Here is a 16,095-nt window from a genome sequence, read left to right on the forward strand (position 1 = left end):
AGAAAGAGATAATAAGTTGTTGTTCGTTAAAGTTTCCACGGTGTGAAAACCCATTTTTTGCTTTAACGTTTATCAGATATATTCTTGGTTATCAATTTAGTACAAGCGCACCAAAATTGACCGTGAAAGGAATGTATTTAAGGTTCAAACTTCAATGGACTGGGATGCACTTTAGAAATGTAATGTCATCATTCATGAGTTGATTGCGTTCATTGAAACAAAAACTTGAAAAAAAGTACTCGTTGTTGCACATGTTCAATACTTGGCGTTTAAAATCATGGGCATGACATTAAAAAAGAAAGAGAAGTGCTTATTTTTCCGGCAATTAATGGCAGAGTTTTGTAATGTCGAGTGTTTGAAGAAGACTCATATCTTTCTTATGTAAGGATTTGAATTGATTTGACTCGATGCCCTTAAGTTGCAACAACAAACTAAAAGCTTGGCGAAGGTTTAGAACATTAATCTCAACAACATTTTTTTCCACTCAAGCAAGATTAAACGCTCAAACTCGAAAAGGCACATTTCAAGACGAGTTCTTCAGAGTCGTAACCAATTTGACAAAGGTTAACCATGTGACTTTGAAACGGTCTCAAGTGACCTGTGATGAATATCGCTCAAGTTTCCCGAGCTTCTTGTTCGATTCACAGATTGTCCAAATTGATAATTGTATCGCATCGCTCTGATGTACAACTGATGATGCTTACAAATACTCATAGTAGGGGATCAAGATGAAATCTTGATCATCTTTAGGATTAGCATTGTCGTAAATGGACGAACAAGAGAAAAGGCAATGGGTCGAAACGTAAATGTCACACTCCCTCGCCAATTGACCTCTCATACCTAAAGTGTCATTGCATTGTTTGAGTCCTTCCGGAATCAGTTCGATTTCTATCCTAAAAATGGACACATTTCCCTGGGTGATGGTAAGTAAAAGAAACTTTTTGAGTTGGAAAAGGATATTGCAGCTATCAACCTACCACTTGATAAACGACTTTGTCCTTAACACCAACGATAAATGACGTCTAATTACGTTGCAAATAAAAAACGACCTATTGATTGGTTTCATTGTAGATGCTGTCCTATTCAATGGCTATCTTTCATCAAGTCTCGGATAATGTCCAAAACTTCTTACGAAAAGAACGCCAGGCTTTGAATTCGCGACGACAGCTATTAGCTAAAGGTCTTCTCACCTATTTGCCACCTACTAATGAGACCCAAACCATTGAAGCACCACAAGTCGACTTTTGAGGCCTCTAAATCTGAAGCAGAGTGCGAATTCCGGGTGTTCGATTGAAGAGATGCCAAGATTAGCTGGAGTTCAGGACGTGACCAAATGTCATAGGTAAGAGAATTGTGAGATGGGTCTCCTTTACGAGGAATGCAAGATCACAACCGATGAGGTCTGCCAAGCCGGTGTCTCGGAAGAAAAATCATTGTCAAATTGCGGAAGAAAATGTTGTTAACGGCACAGACAAGAGGAAACGTGTCTTGAGGTCCAAGAAGAAAATGTCAGTCCCAAAAGTTGTATGTTAGATCTGCATTTCAATCCCAATGCAGAGAGGAGTCAGCGAGGAATGCACTCCCAACCCTGTTCCATTTTGTATTGATACCCAAAAGAAAACCTGTCGGAACATCTCAACTCCTCAGTGTCAACTAGTTTCAGAAGAAGTTATTCACTAGAGTGTTCCAATGTGGCACCAAAAATGTTTGTCAAAATGTTACAAAGGAGGAAATTGAGATTTGTCTGTTTTAAGGTTCCAGATGAAAAAATGTAGCTTTGTTCAGGAAGAAGAATGCGTTTTCGAAAGGAAATGCCAAATGTGGTTAGTTTTGAAGAGGTTGAAGAATGTTTCGAAGTCTTGAACCAAAATGTGAGACTATCAATGAGCCTCAATGCAGAGTGGTTCAGAAAAGTAATTGTACCGAAAGCCCCCTCAGGCACCAGAGGTCAAACTTGATTGTCAGCCTACATTTGAGCAACAATGTCGTGTTGTAAAAGAGGAAAAATGCTCCATCGTACAAGTTCGAGAGTGCACAATGTCACCATCGCTAAACCGAAACCCAATGTCAAATTGTTCCACGAAACCAGTGTCAATTAGTCGCGGAAGAGGTTTGCGAGAATGTGGTTCAAGAGGAGTGTCAAAGTGTCATCGAAAATGTCGACACAGAGGAATGCTCAACAACACAGGATCGCGTTTGTCAAGAGGTTCAAGAAAATGAGTGCGAATTGAGACTGTTAGAACAATGTGAGGTCGTCAATCGAGTTGTGGAGGAGCGCCAATGCAAGAGGTTCCTCATCAAGAATGCTTCTCTACTGAAAGGAAGTTTGTGAGGACCTTAAAACCACAGAGGTTAAGATAGTAGAAGAGGAATTGTGCGAAATCGTTGAAGAGACCGTCTGCGAATGGGTTACGTACCGAAGAGCCCAAATGTGAAAATGTGACACGACAGGTGTGTCAAGATGTTCCAAAGTCACAATGCGATGATTCATTGAATTAAGCATTCAACATAATAACAAGACAATCGATGTGAAGTTGAAAATTGATGGGTCTGTCAGGAAAATATTTGAGGCACAATTGTGGACAGTGTCGGAACAAATTGTAGCCCAACACTAGAAGAAGTATGCGAAGATAATGTTCGTCAAGAATGTCAAAATGTGACCAAGGCGGAGTGTTCAAGAGTTGAAAAAGAGATATGCAAAACTATCGATGACGAAGAATGCGAAACATTTATGAGAATGAATGTGAGGTCGTCCAAGATATGAAGTGTTCCATCAACTATGTTCAAAATTGTCAAACTATTGAAGTAGAAGAATGCGATGAGGACAATGGCCAATTGGATTTTATGGACCTCCCAAAGCATGTAAAATCGTCACCCAGCTGGAATGCAACGATGAGCCAAAGAGACTTGCCAAGAGCTCCCCAGAGAAATTTGTCAGGATGTTCCGAAAAAAAAATGTCGCAAAGTTGCTAGGAGAACAATGCCAATTAGAACCTGCACAAGAATGCCAGGATGTCGTAAAACAAGTTTGTAGAGAATTGGTCGAGCCTGAATGCTCACAAATTGAAATTACAACTTGTCAGGATGTTCTAGTCGAAAAATGCACCCAAGTCCCAAAGGAGCAATGCAAAAATGTTCACGAACCACTTGCAAAGATGTCAAAGAGCCATTCCGTTAATTCGGTGCGAATTTGTTCCAAGGAAACATGTCGAGATGTTGTGGAACAAAGTTGCAAAGCAGAACAAGAGGAGATTTGCACAGAGGGAGGAATGAAAGAGGTTGAAACTTGCGTCCCTGTTCCTTTCGCGAGAATGTAAAATGTTCCACGTAACATAAGTCAAGAGATCTCAACGCCCAATTGTCGCCAGGAACAAGTTGAGGATGCCGTGATGTGTTCAAGATGGAGTGTGAAATTGTGCCCAAGAACGTAGAGGAAAACCAATGCCAATTAATCCCTATGGAAATGTGTCGAAACATATCCAAAGAAGTTTGCAACGATTGTACCGAAGGAGGAATGCAAGTTGGTCCAAAACACTGTTTCAAGACAAGAATGCAATCCCGTCTCAAAAAAGGAGTGTCGCAATCTCGAGAAAGAACAATGCAATGTGGTACAAGAGGAAATATGTCAACCATCAGTGGTTCAAGTTCTTGAGGAACAATGTGCGAATGTTCCAACCGAGGAATGCAAACTTGTTTTCAAGGGAAGAGTGCCAGAGTGTTCCAACAGGACAATCTTGCCCTGAGGTCCAATCATCGCCCGCTGCTCTTAACTGCAGCACCTATGCCGAGGATGTTTGTCAGGATGTTCCAAAGGAGTGTGCCAGAATCTTCCAGTGCAGTCATGCCAATTTCTTCAAGTTCCAAAAATGAAACCATGTGCTCGCCAATGCCCAAGGAATCTTGTTCATTGGTCAAAAAAGAACTTTGCCACCTTTTGACAACGAAGTGTGTGAAAACGTTCCACGTGAGGTTAAAGTACAAAGAATGTTCGTTAGTTCCACAAGAATCCATTTGTTCCAATGTTACCCAAAATGTGAACAGGGAGGAATGCGAAGACATAACAACTGAGGACTGTGACCTTGAATCAGGACAAAACTGCACAGATGCTCAAACAGAGACTTGCATTCTAACCACCTACGAAATTTGTGAGGACGTTCCCATTCAAGATTGCCAAATGTTCCACAGAAAATTTGTCAAAACGTTCCGACCCGCGATTGCCAGCTTGAGGTGGTTCCCAATTGCTCCATTATCGAAATCGAGCAATGTGACCCCATTCAGAACTCGGATGTGGAACCTGTTTGCGAGCTGGTCACCAACGAATCATGTGGTGACCCCATTTGAGCAATGCCAAAATATCTGTTCCAATCGACTAAAATGTCAAATCTGTGAACTCGACCCATCTAACGAAGATTTGGACGCGCGAGCATTCCGCTTATTCTTCAACTACAGGTGCCAGAAAATGACCAATAAAGTAGCGTTTCATCTCCATCAAAACTAAATATGGGAACTTCATGATTAATTGATAGAGACGCCTTAGAAGCCCATCTTCATCTCTGCGCGCGTTTTTGTCTTTTACATGAGCGTGTTGAGCATACTTGTTGCCCAAGGGTCATTCCACTTGACTTGGGCACATTTTTGGAGAAGAGGCAGCCGTCTGGTCATGGAATATTCTCACTCGTGTTGAATAAAAACAGGTTCTACAAGTTAAGCTCGCTTGCAAAAACTTATTTACCATATTGCTTGGTTAAGACTAGAACGACAATCATTGCATCGTTCTTTGAAGCATCCTCCAAAATACTTTTCGTCTTTTATTGAACCTCTAGGTTAATAAATAACACTGCTTCTCGTTCATTTTTGACTGTTATGATTATGAACTTACATTTGGGTGGTCAAAAATCGACGTTATCTTTTTTTTAGATCTATTAAGAGCCACCTTCAGCAAGGATACTTTTAACAGTTTAACTAGTCAAAGGTCTCTCTGCCTTAAGCAAATAAATGGGATCTTTGGACATGTGTTCCCCTGTATACGTATTACACCAAGCTGTCTTTGATAGTCAGCTGAATGTAATCACAAACGAGCAACAACCTATTGTCCTCCAAAGAAAATTATGCAAGTTGACCTTGAGATTGAAGGTGTTCTGTGATCAAGATTGATGGTTATTCGTTCCATTCTCATGGAGTCCAAAGTTTAAAGACAAATCCTCGTCTGGATCAAAAGAGCCTGAACTAAGCACCGTATTCTTTTCAATCTCAGAATATGCATTCCTCTAACTGTTTTAGATGGTTGTTCCCAACAAACGACTCTAATATGACTTGCCGTATTTAGAGGTGTTTGACATGATTGGCTTCAAGTGAACTCATGTGTTCAAATTGTCGGATTATCCAGTTCTAATCATACTCCGTGAGATGAGATTTACCTACGATCTTCGATTGAAATCTCGTGAGTCACTCTGAGATCGCTGACGAGTCCTCCGTAAATGTGAGAGGCGCCTTGACCAGGATTTTGGAGGCGATGAGCGTGAGATTGACTCTGGGACGTTCATTACAATCGGAGAAGAGGATTTTTTTGTCCCCTGGAAAGGATGCTTTAACAAGGCAAATGACGTCACTGCCGTAGCGTTTTTTTGAGAAGTGTTGCTTCATAAAGGCAACAATCATTTCTCACGATTTGTCTTCAATAGAGTCCACTCCTGTCAACTCAAATCTCTGCATATTGTGCATCGTGGTGGGGGAAGATGAACATTTGGTGAATGCATAAGAATGCACCATTATTCAATCCCAGCACGAATTTTAAGTGGGCTCACTACCGGTCGTTATGAAGGGCAAAGGGTCGGACGTTCAGATATTAGCAATGATCTGTTCTTTGTCCATGTAACCTGTAAAAGTGATGATATTTTGAGTTGCACGCTTTTCCTCATTATCAGGTTTTTTCCAGGCTGTAATCGCGTGAAAAAGTGCAGTAGTGTAATCATGTGCACTTTTATAATCAAAATGTATTATTTTTAATCTTTTTAAGTTATTGATTTAACATCTTAGGTAGACAAAATACAAATACCGTGATGCCAATTTCAAGCAGCTTTTATTTACTCAAATTTTTGCCACGATTGTCCATGATTGAGCAAATTCCATTTCGTTCAAGCATGTTGACGACACCTGTCTGAATTAAAGAATGATGTAACGAGTACCATCGCATTCGCAAAGGCCAAAAAGAACGCCAATAAGATCAAAAAGGATAGCTAACCGAGCTATCCTTTTACCTAGCCTCTGAATGTCAGTGCAATTTTCAACATGGGTGGCGTCCTCAAATTCTCTTATTGCAAAGGAATATTGTGAAAATGAACTTAAGGGGCGTAATGGAAAGAGCCTAATCATGGTCACAAAAGGTAAATATCCAGCAACAACTATTCTAGATAGGCCGTGCATTATTTCTATTTCAACAACCTAAGTTGTCAAACCAATATTTAAAAACTGTAAGGCAAATGTGTTTTGATGTTGAAGGCACCTCGTACGTTCATTATTGAGGAGACTTCAACTCCCAGCAGTGAAAGCCAAATAGGCTTTTTTATGTTTAGTGCTTGATTGAAAATTCAATCTCAAGAGCTTGAAAGCGATTATATTGTCATGCGACTTTTTTTCATTTCGAGTGCAATATTCTAAAGTATGTGTTCATAAACTGCACCTTGTCGTGACTTTGTTTTACGAAAGGCAGCTACTTTATCCTGAAAACCAAAGTACTGCACCCGTAATAAAGTGGGCATGGTGAGTTTTCGGTAACTGTATATATTTCAAAGTTATCACGAATGGGCAGTGGCAGTGGGAATGATGAGTTTGCACATGATACTGATGACTCGGCTGGCTCCATTGAGGACTGGTTGGGAAATTAAAGCATAATTGACTGTTTCCATCAATTGCACACCTTACACCAGTACAGATCCTCGCATTGTTCCTTACAAACCTCTCGAGGTTCGTTTTTGCAAACCTGGCGATCGACTTTCTGGCATTTCTGCTTCGGTACTGACTTGCACTCTTGGCGAGGAATGGTCTGGCATTCCTGTCGAGGAACACTCTTACATTCCTCTTTGGGCACATTTCGGCATTCCTGTTTGGGAACATCTCGGCACACCTCCTTGGGAACATTCTTGCAATCCTGGCGACTGACCTGTCGTGGGACATTCTTGCAGTCTTGCTTGGGAACGTTCTTACATTCCTCTTTGGGAACGTTTTTGCAAACTTGTTCGGGAACATTCTTACATTGCTGTTTGGGAACCATGCGGCATTGCTCCTTCTGCACCGTTTGGCACTCCTCCTTTTGAACGGTCTCGCAAGCTTGTCGGGGAACATTGCGACATTGCTCCCTTGGAACATTGCGGCATTTCTGTTGGGGAACATTCTTGCAAACCTCGCGATCGACATCGCGGCATTTTTGACTCGGAACCATGCTACATTTCTGCCTTGGAACTGAATCGCATTTGCGCGTTTGGACCGTGGTACACTTCTGCTCCGGGACGTTCTTACATTCTTGCTTGGGCTCGTTGCGGCATTTTTCCCGGGGAACGTTTTGACACATTTCCTTGGGAACATTACGGCACATTTGCTTGGGCACCTTCTTGCAATCGCGCTTGGGAACATTGCGGCATTCCTCCTTGGGAACATTCTTACATTGCTGCCGTGGAACAGTTTGACATTTCCTCTCTGGAACGTTCCGGCACTTCTGTTGGGGAACATTTTGACACCGCCGCTTCATAACAGTTTTGCAAGACTGCTTGGGAACATTTTGGCACTTCTGTTCGGGAAGTGTCTGACAATTTTGTTTGGGAACAGTACGGCATTGCTGGCGAGGCTCGTTCTGGCATTGCTTCCGGGTCTTGGTCTCACATTTTTGCCGGGGAACCATTCGACATTGTTGCTGTGGAACCATACGAGGCACCTGTTTACAATCTTGACGTGGAACATTTTCACACTTTTGTGTCTGCTTAGTCTGACACTGCTGCTTAGGAACATTTCGGCATTGTTGTTGTGGAACATTTTTGCAATCTTGCTTTGGAGTCATCTTGGGGATCATTGAGCACTTCTGTCGAGGAACGTTCTCGCACTTCTGGGAGTTCACCGTGGTACATTTCTGCTTGGGAACCATGCGGCATTGTTGCATGGGGTTGTTACGAGGAACCTGTTTACATTGCTGCCGAGGAACGTTTTTACACTGCTGTCGAGGTACATTTTGACAGTTTTGTCGGGGTACCATGTTGCATTTCTGCATTGGAACCGAACGACAACTTTGCTTGGGAACCTTCTTACATTGAGTGCTTGGAACATTAGAGCAGGATTGCCTGGGAACGGTTTTACACTCCTGTTGAGGAACATTGGAGCATCGCTGTTGGGGCACCATTTGACAACTCTGTCGGGGGACTGTTTTACATTGTTGGGATGGAACATTTCGACATTGCTGGCGTGGAACAGTCTTGCATGATTGTCGTGGAACATTGCGACATTGTTGCTTGGGCACATTGGAACATTGCTGACGGGGAACATTTCGGCAACTCTGCCTTGGCACATTACGACAACTTTCTTTGGGAACTTGACGGGTTACAGGCTTGCAGACCTGTTGACTACCACCTGAGCAATCTTGACGAGGAACCTGTTTTGTGACAGTGGAGCATTGTTGTCTGGGAACAGTATTACATTCTTGTTGCTCCACCATCCTACACTGTTGTTGTTGTTGCTGCTGCTTTTGTTGGTATTGACCTCCGTTACTAATCTTCCTGTGACCTCGGTTTCCTCCCCGGTTTCCACCATGGTGTCGATTGTTTCTTCCTCTATTATAAGAACGTCGGTGTCCGCCTCGGTTGTTGTTTTTGCCGAACAGTTTCTGCAATTTATTGAGGAAGAACGGACTAGCACTTCTTTTCCACCGTTTATGACCTCCACTGCTCCCATATCCTCCTGAAGAGCTCCTTGTGCTGCTACTTCTGGAACTGCTGTGGCCTCCGGAGTTTCCACCATCACAAACTTGCTTCCAAACCTTTTTGCATTGCTGCTCGTTAACAGTGTTGCATTGCTGTTCGTTCTTGGTATCATACACGGTCTTACATTGCGCTTGACCTCCATTGGAACATTGCTGTTCGGTGACGGTTTCGTAAGTAGTGGAACATTCACGCTCCATGTTGGTGGAACACTTTTGCTCGTTGATGGTGGAGCATTGTTGCTCATTGACGGTGGAGCATTGCTGCTCGTTAACGGTGGAGCATTGTTGCTCATTGACCGTGGAACACTGCTGTTGGTTCACAGTGGAACATTGCTGTTCGTTGACCGTCGAACACTTTCGTTCGTTGATGCTGGAGCATTGCTGCTTGTTGACTGTCGAACATTGTTGTTCATTAACTGTAGTGCATTGTCGATTGTTAACGGTGGAACACTCATCCTCCATGACCGTCGAACATTGTTGCTCATAAGTGGTTGAGCATTGCTGTTCGTTGACAGTGGAACACTTCTGCTCATTGACAGTGGTACACTGTTGTTCATTGACGGTGGTACATTGGTTCTCCGTTGTTCGAGAATTCGTGGTGGAACATTCTTGCTCCATGACGGTGGAGCATTGCTGCTCGGGCACGTTTCGGCATTGCTGCTCGTTGACCGTGTTACACTCACGTTCCATTTTCCGTTCCATGATGGTCTTACACTCTTGCTTGTTGACGGTTTTGCATTCCTGTTCATTGACGGTCTTACACTCCTGCTCCGGGACATTTTTGCATTTTTTTTCGTTGACGGTGGAACACTGCTCCTCAAACTTCCTCTCCATGGTTGTTTTGCATTCTTGCTCCTGGACTGTCTTGCATTCTTGCTCGGGTATATCCTTGCAGACTTGCTCATTGACGGTCGAGCATTGCTGTTCTTGCTCCGTTCGGCATTGTTGTTTGTTGACTGTCTTACATTCGCGCTCTTGTGTGGTGGCACACTCTTGTTCGGGTACCATGGAGCATTTCTCCTCATTGACCGTTTCACATTTCCTCTCATTGACGGTATTACATTTCTCCTCATTGACGGTCTCACACTTTCGCTCATTTTTCGTCGAACATTCCCTCTCCATTTTGGTGGAGCACTGCTCTTCCATTTCAGTGGAACATTTCCTCTCATTCACGGTCTTACATTCCCGTTCGTTGACAGTGTCGCATTTTTGCTCATTCACGGTCTGGCACTTTCGCTCGTTGACGGTCTTGCATTCCTGTTCTGGCACATTCCTGCATTGCTGTTCCTGGACCGTTTCGCATTTACGTTCCATGACTCGATCGCATTTCTGTTCCTTGACCGTTTCGCATTTCCGCTCATTGACAGTATCGCACTTCTGCTCGTTGACCGTCTCACACGCCCTTTCATTGACCGTATTACACTCCTGTTTGGGTACCTTCTTGCATTCTCGCTCCGGAACATTACGACACTCCTTCTCTTGGACCGTGGAACATTTCTGCTTGTTTTCAGTTTTACATTCCCGTTCGTTCTTGGTGGAGCACTTCCGTTCGTTGACCGTCTCGCATTTCCTCTCATTGACCGTGTCAGTGACAGTTTGGCATTCACGCTCGTTGGTCGTGGAGCATTTCTTCTCGTTCACGGTCTCACAGGATCGAGATTGGACCGTGCTGCACTTCTGTTCCTGGATGGTGCGACATTGCTTCTCGTTCTTGGTGGAGCACTCTTGTTCGTTGACGGTGGAACATTCGTCTTCCTTCACGGTGGAACACTTCTGCTCATTGACCGTGTTGCACTTCTCCTCACATTCTGGCTCGAGGAAGCATTGCCCGGTGTCCGTTCGACTACGTTCCAATCGGCAATCTTTTCGTGGAGAAGCAAAGGGATGAGGAACAGCCAAGGTTTGGACGGTGAGCAAACAGATCACCAAAAACTACAAAAAAATGATTCATTTAGAAAAGGGTTTTACTCAAAAGTACTAGCAATGACATGAAAACTTCAGGATTAAGGTTTAATGGGCTGCATACCTTGAGCCCAGTCATTTTGAGCAATGACGGCTGCTCACTATTTGGTGGAGAAGGGAGGGAAAAATCCTGACCCGACGGCTGCAGATCGGCTTTCAAAATGGGAAGACGAGCTGGAAAGCTCTCTTTTATATGTATTGTACCTATGTAGCCGTCTCATCTTGTCCGCAGCCAATATTGCCAAGATTCCCGTGAATCTAGCCACCGTCCTCATTAATGATGACGTCAACCTTCTCAATGGCTAAACCATGGGAATTTGAACACTTCTGTCATGTGCTTTTCTGAATAACTTTGAAAAGGAGTCTTGACGATGGATATTTCATCGTGTCGCTGGTCAAAGAAAACTTTCAAGATCTCAGGAGCAACCAACGCTTGCCCAATCTTGCCCCCAGATCGTCGTTCAAACAAGACGATGTTGCTCACTTGATGGGTAACATATGTGCCATGGATGAGGTGCTCATCTTCATTTCCCCACCAGACATGATCAAGCCTAAGTCGAATCCACATCATTCTAAAGAGCTATTGAAAGAGAGATAAGCAACGAATTCAATCAAGGGTATCTTTTACTTTCGACTTGAAAGAGTTGGTGGTTCTACGTATTTTCAAAGAAAATAACAATTCTTACGACAACTTGTCTGGTCGTGGTAACGTACTTTTTTCGGCCGACCCCGGTCACTTAACTTGAACACTACAAGGGCTGTTTTCGTTATCAATTACCATGTATTCATGAGACGCTAGGCCTCCCCCACAAAGGCCCAACGTAGCACATTGGGTATCGGCTATTATTAGCGTTTTCCTCCGGGACTCCGTAAATCTGTAAGTGTGGAGGGTTCTTCATTGTACGTTTCAGGGTTCAAGCTGAATTACGTAACGTAAACAGGTAGGTACATAGACAGAGGGTAGAGGGTACCCGGCATTTGCTGAGCTGAAGCCTGATGACGGGAAGGACCGAAGCGACTCAAATCAGAGAATAACCATCAATCACCCATGCACCTTGATAAACAAGTTGCCAAGGGGTCGAAGAGTCGAGGAAAATTCTCATTCCCAAGATTCATTGATGCTCTTGAGTACGAATTCGAAATCATACTTATGTGAAGCTCCCATTGTTCCCATGCAACACAGGGGGGGATTCCCTTCGATGTGTGGTTCAAAGAAGAAAGAGAAAGATCCGGGAGAAGGAGAACAAGAGACTTCTTGGAAAACGTTGAGATCTTTGGACTTTTCTGCCTCTTATCCCCTATGATTTGTACTTCCTTGAATTTGAAAAGGTTTTCAAGCCAAGTTTTGGCTCCATAATTGAGAAGCCGGTGCTAACGATATGCATCTCAAGATGGAGGATCCGAAAATCATTCAAGTTGAGGGGTTTTCAAGATCCACTCAAGGGGTACTTTGACATTTTAGCATTAAGTGCCAGCCTGAACGTTCTCTTATGATTTGAACGGTGCACATGGGTATGTATGCAGTTTTGCTGTTGAGCTTGTCACGTAATATTGTAGGATTTTTTTAACCATCTTCAAAATTCAGTTATGTACCATAGTAGATTGGCCGACATCCCAAGACAATGTCATGGACTGTTCAAGACGAGTTTCAAGGTTGTGAGTGCCTCCTGAACTTTAGGTTCAATTCTAAGATGACCGAGGTGTTACTGGGTGCTATCAAACTCATCTTCCATGTAGGATCTTTGCCGCCGTTTAGGGTTCATGTTGAGGTCAAAGTCGAAGAACGGAATATGGAAAGAGTGGGTAGTGTTGACTATAGACCCCATATTCTGAGCTGAATTGGGTTTTGGTTAGCCTACAGTACTGTGTCGAAGTGTCACTCTCTCGACATTTAAGCCTATACTCGACATGTACGAGTACGTGAAGAACAATTAGATAAAATAAACATCACCAATCTCCAATTTGAGGCTTTTTTTTATTCGCCATGAAATGTCAGACAAAAATCGGAGAGGCATGGAGAACAAAAAGTCTTGATCATATGATCTTAAAAAAATGCTTTTGTACAACACCTGTAGTGAACCCAAAAGGTTATTTACCTACGTAGGTCGTAATACATCAAACCAGAACGCGATTTTGCGTTTCCCACCAAAATTCAAGCCATTTCCAAGCAAACGATCTTAGCCGCATTGGTTTGGTAGCAATGAGCTCGACTGGTTTTTAAAAAAGTAGCAGCCATGACGCCCCTTCCGAATAGCAATGGCTTCAGCCAAAAAGTTCGTCACTTGTTTGAACAACGGGAGAAGATTGCTCAACGGAATTTGGCCGGAAATACCCGAATGACCTTGACAAACCCAACTTAGGACGATATGCGTGTGTCCAACTATATTCAACAGAACAAAACATAAAACTGCACTATTTTGACCATGCACTTTTACACCCTGATGAAAGTGCGTTTGCTTCATTTTAGAGCCATGGATCACTTTGGGCTCCTCTTCACTTGGAGGAGCTTCAACCAAAGGGTTGTGTTACCGTGTGTATGCTGAGTTTTGGAAGCTATCGACGAAGGAAGTAGGAATTTTAGAACCATCCCAGAAGAAGCATGCCATATAAATCAACGGTTCGGTCATCAAGATGGTATTTGGGTAAAGCAACTATGTTAGAGATCGCTCCTTTAGCATTTGAGATCTTATAAGATGTGCCAACTATGTGAACACAATAACGGTTTTATGATATTGAGTCAGGGTATTCTTTTTAGAATGCTGTAACGCACAAAGATGTGTGCGTACCTGTACAGACTATAAAAAATGCTCGAGCCCTGCTTCTTTGAATACAGTTGATCCGTATCACAGGTAGATTCAAATTGTGCGTCAGTTGTTATCAATAATCCCAAATTGATAGATAGAACTTTTTTCAATTCAAGTGGGCATCCCCGCTTTGACAACATCAGGTCAAAGCTGAAAACTCGCTGTCTCTAAACCAGTTGTTATTTGTGCCTTGAAACGCCAACGAGGAAAAACCGCCGTTGATTCCTAGAACGTCGCCAATTGAGAGAATGTATTGTCCGAGATTCCTGCAGAATTGATCAAGGAATTGAATGGGCTTGGATGAGAGGTCTGGTGGGTCTCATTTTGTTGGAATTAACCATCGAGTAAAAGTTGGGTCCAAATGCTAAGAATGATTGCCTCCAAGGAAGTGAACTCTTGTCTTTTATGGCAGTCCATGTTGTATGAGTTGTTTCAAAAGAAATGGACCACCCAAAGTTCACAGATATGAATTGGTTTGGAACAATCGTAATTGTTAAATATTTTCGCATTTTCTGTCTGAAAGATCTTTGAATCTCCCTATGCATTAATTGTACAAGATTTTATCGCAAACACGGATGAAATTTACCATCTCAAAGTGATTTTCAAGAAGCTCGAAATTTCTAGCAATAGGAAACTTGTGGACCATCTGACTTTTAAATGCAAATTGAGTGTAAAGTGTTGGCAAATTCTGGCACTTGGACAGGATCCACACCAATGTCCCAAAAGCTCGTTCGACTTCATTCGAAACATATTTAGGCCACAAGAGAGTGATTTCCTTAGACATGGCTTTTGACAAATCTTTTTACAGAGTTGTTTCGAAAAACAAAAACCGTTTGATTTCATACGCGCACACGAGTCCTACGAATATAATATTTAAATCACAGTAATAACAGGTGGAAACATATCTATTTAGGAACCTGGTGATGCGATGAACAAAGTCAAACACAACTAAATTATCTGTACAGGTTGCTGGATTTGGCCCACTTTGGTAGTTAGCCTACCCAAGGACACTAAAGCAAGGAAACGCCACCTTTTTGTGATCACCAAACCTTTCCCGCCAAGTAAGGCCTAAACTTTTGCCGCTGAAATGTTTGAATGTCAGTTATTGGCATAATTATTGAACAAAATATGTGACTAATATCATTTTCGTAACCATTGATGGCTTGTGCTTAAAACCAGGCATTCAGATAAACTTAAAATGACTTTAAACATGTCTTAAAGTACAACAACAGAAAAGCGCTAATTAGGTTTTCTTGATAAAACAAGAATTTGCTCAAAACACAATCAATAAATTCTCTTTTGCCAAAAATATTATTTGTAGAAAATTCTTTCAGACACATCTTGACCAAATTTCAAGTAATTTGACGCATATGTTATGAATCTATGGTTCCTACTCTAGGAATGGCCCTCAATCCAAAAGTAGACATACTGTAGCTCTGAGCTACATATTGTTCTTTAAACTCATTTGGATGCTTCATAATCATGAAATGATAATTTTAAGAGATATGGCACCTGTTTTATTTGACTATTTTGGTATTTTGGATGCTTGTGCAAGAAAAACAATTTATTGGAGTCCAAAGTGCAAATTGAGATCTTGTCTACTGTACTTTGAGATTTCTTTGTGCCCCATAAATAATGCCTGCCTTTTATGCAAACTTCCTAATAAGTAGAAATTTAAACTCTACAAAAAGATAACTCATTCATTTCTCACCAATGCCGCCTGATGTTTTTTGTCAAATGTGTGGGTTTAGACAAAATTATCAATTGTCCATCCAAGATATTCTAATATGTTAACACTTATGTACATGCACTTTTATTGCTTATTCCATACATTTTTTTATATTTTGTCAGTATACATTACCCATCAATTAATAAAATGACTCTTGATGATTTTCTATCTATGTGTTGTTTTGAGCCAATTTTACGCAATATTTCACCAATTTCAATCGAAAAACAATTTGATTGTTTTTGATTAATTTGATGTTCATTATTCTTCTGACTTTCAAGATTAATTCAGAAATATTTAGTATATGGACGGAGTTGTATATCAAGGAGATCATTATTTAATTAAAAACACCTTAATGTACTATGCAGTACGGATAATCTTGTTTTATTCATACTGGAGTTAATGTCTTGATTCAACGCAATGGCCTAAGTTGGCGGTGAGGGGAAATCCGTGTCGTTTCCTCTCTTTAGAGTCCCTGGCCTACCCGATTAGCATTGGCCCACTTTGGTAGAAGTCATTGTAAACCGATCTACAATCAACAGAGAAGCACAAAGTAACAAAAAATATTGTAAGAATTCCTGTTCCTTGTTGCTTCATATTTTGAGCTCTATCTACGTTATTAGCACACAGATAAGGCTGAA

The 16,095-nt window shown here is 42.0% G+C and overlaps 1 protein-coding gene across 1 annotated transcript; it reads right to left on the reverse strand.

Annotated features, from left to right (window-relative positions):
- Nucleotides 1-6,760: 6,760 nt before the first annotated feature.
- Nucleotides 6,761-11,142, reverse strand: LOC131879867 (axoneme-associated protein mst101(2)-like). The gene is made up of 2 exons (XM_059226324.1): nucleotides 10,989-11,142; nucleotides 6,761-10,894 (listed from the first exon to the last, which is right to left on the reverse strand). The coding sequence occupies exons 1-2, from the start codon at nucleotides 11,001-11,003 to the stop codon at nucleotides 6,905-6,907; spliced, it is 4,005 nt and encodes a 1,334-aa protein (XP_059082307.1). The 5' UTR covers nucleotides 11,004-11,142; the 3' UTR covers nucleotides 6,761-6,904.
- Nucleotides 11,143-16,095: the final 4,953 nt, after the last annotated feature.

This window comes from Tigriopus californicus, chromosome 4 (assembly GCF_007210705.1).
Source record: "Tigriopus californicus strain San Diego chromosome 4, Tcal_SD_v2.1, whole genome shotgun sequence".
Lineage (NCBI taxonomy): Eukaryota > Metazoa > Arthropoda > Copepoda > Harpacticoida > Harpacticidae > Tigriopus > Tigriopus californicus.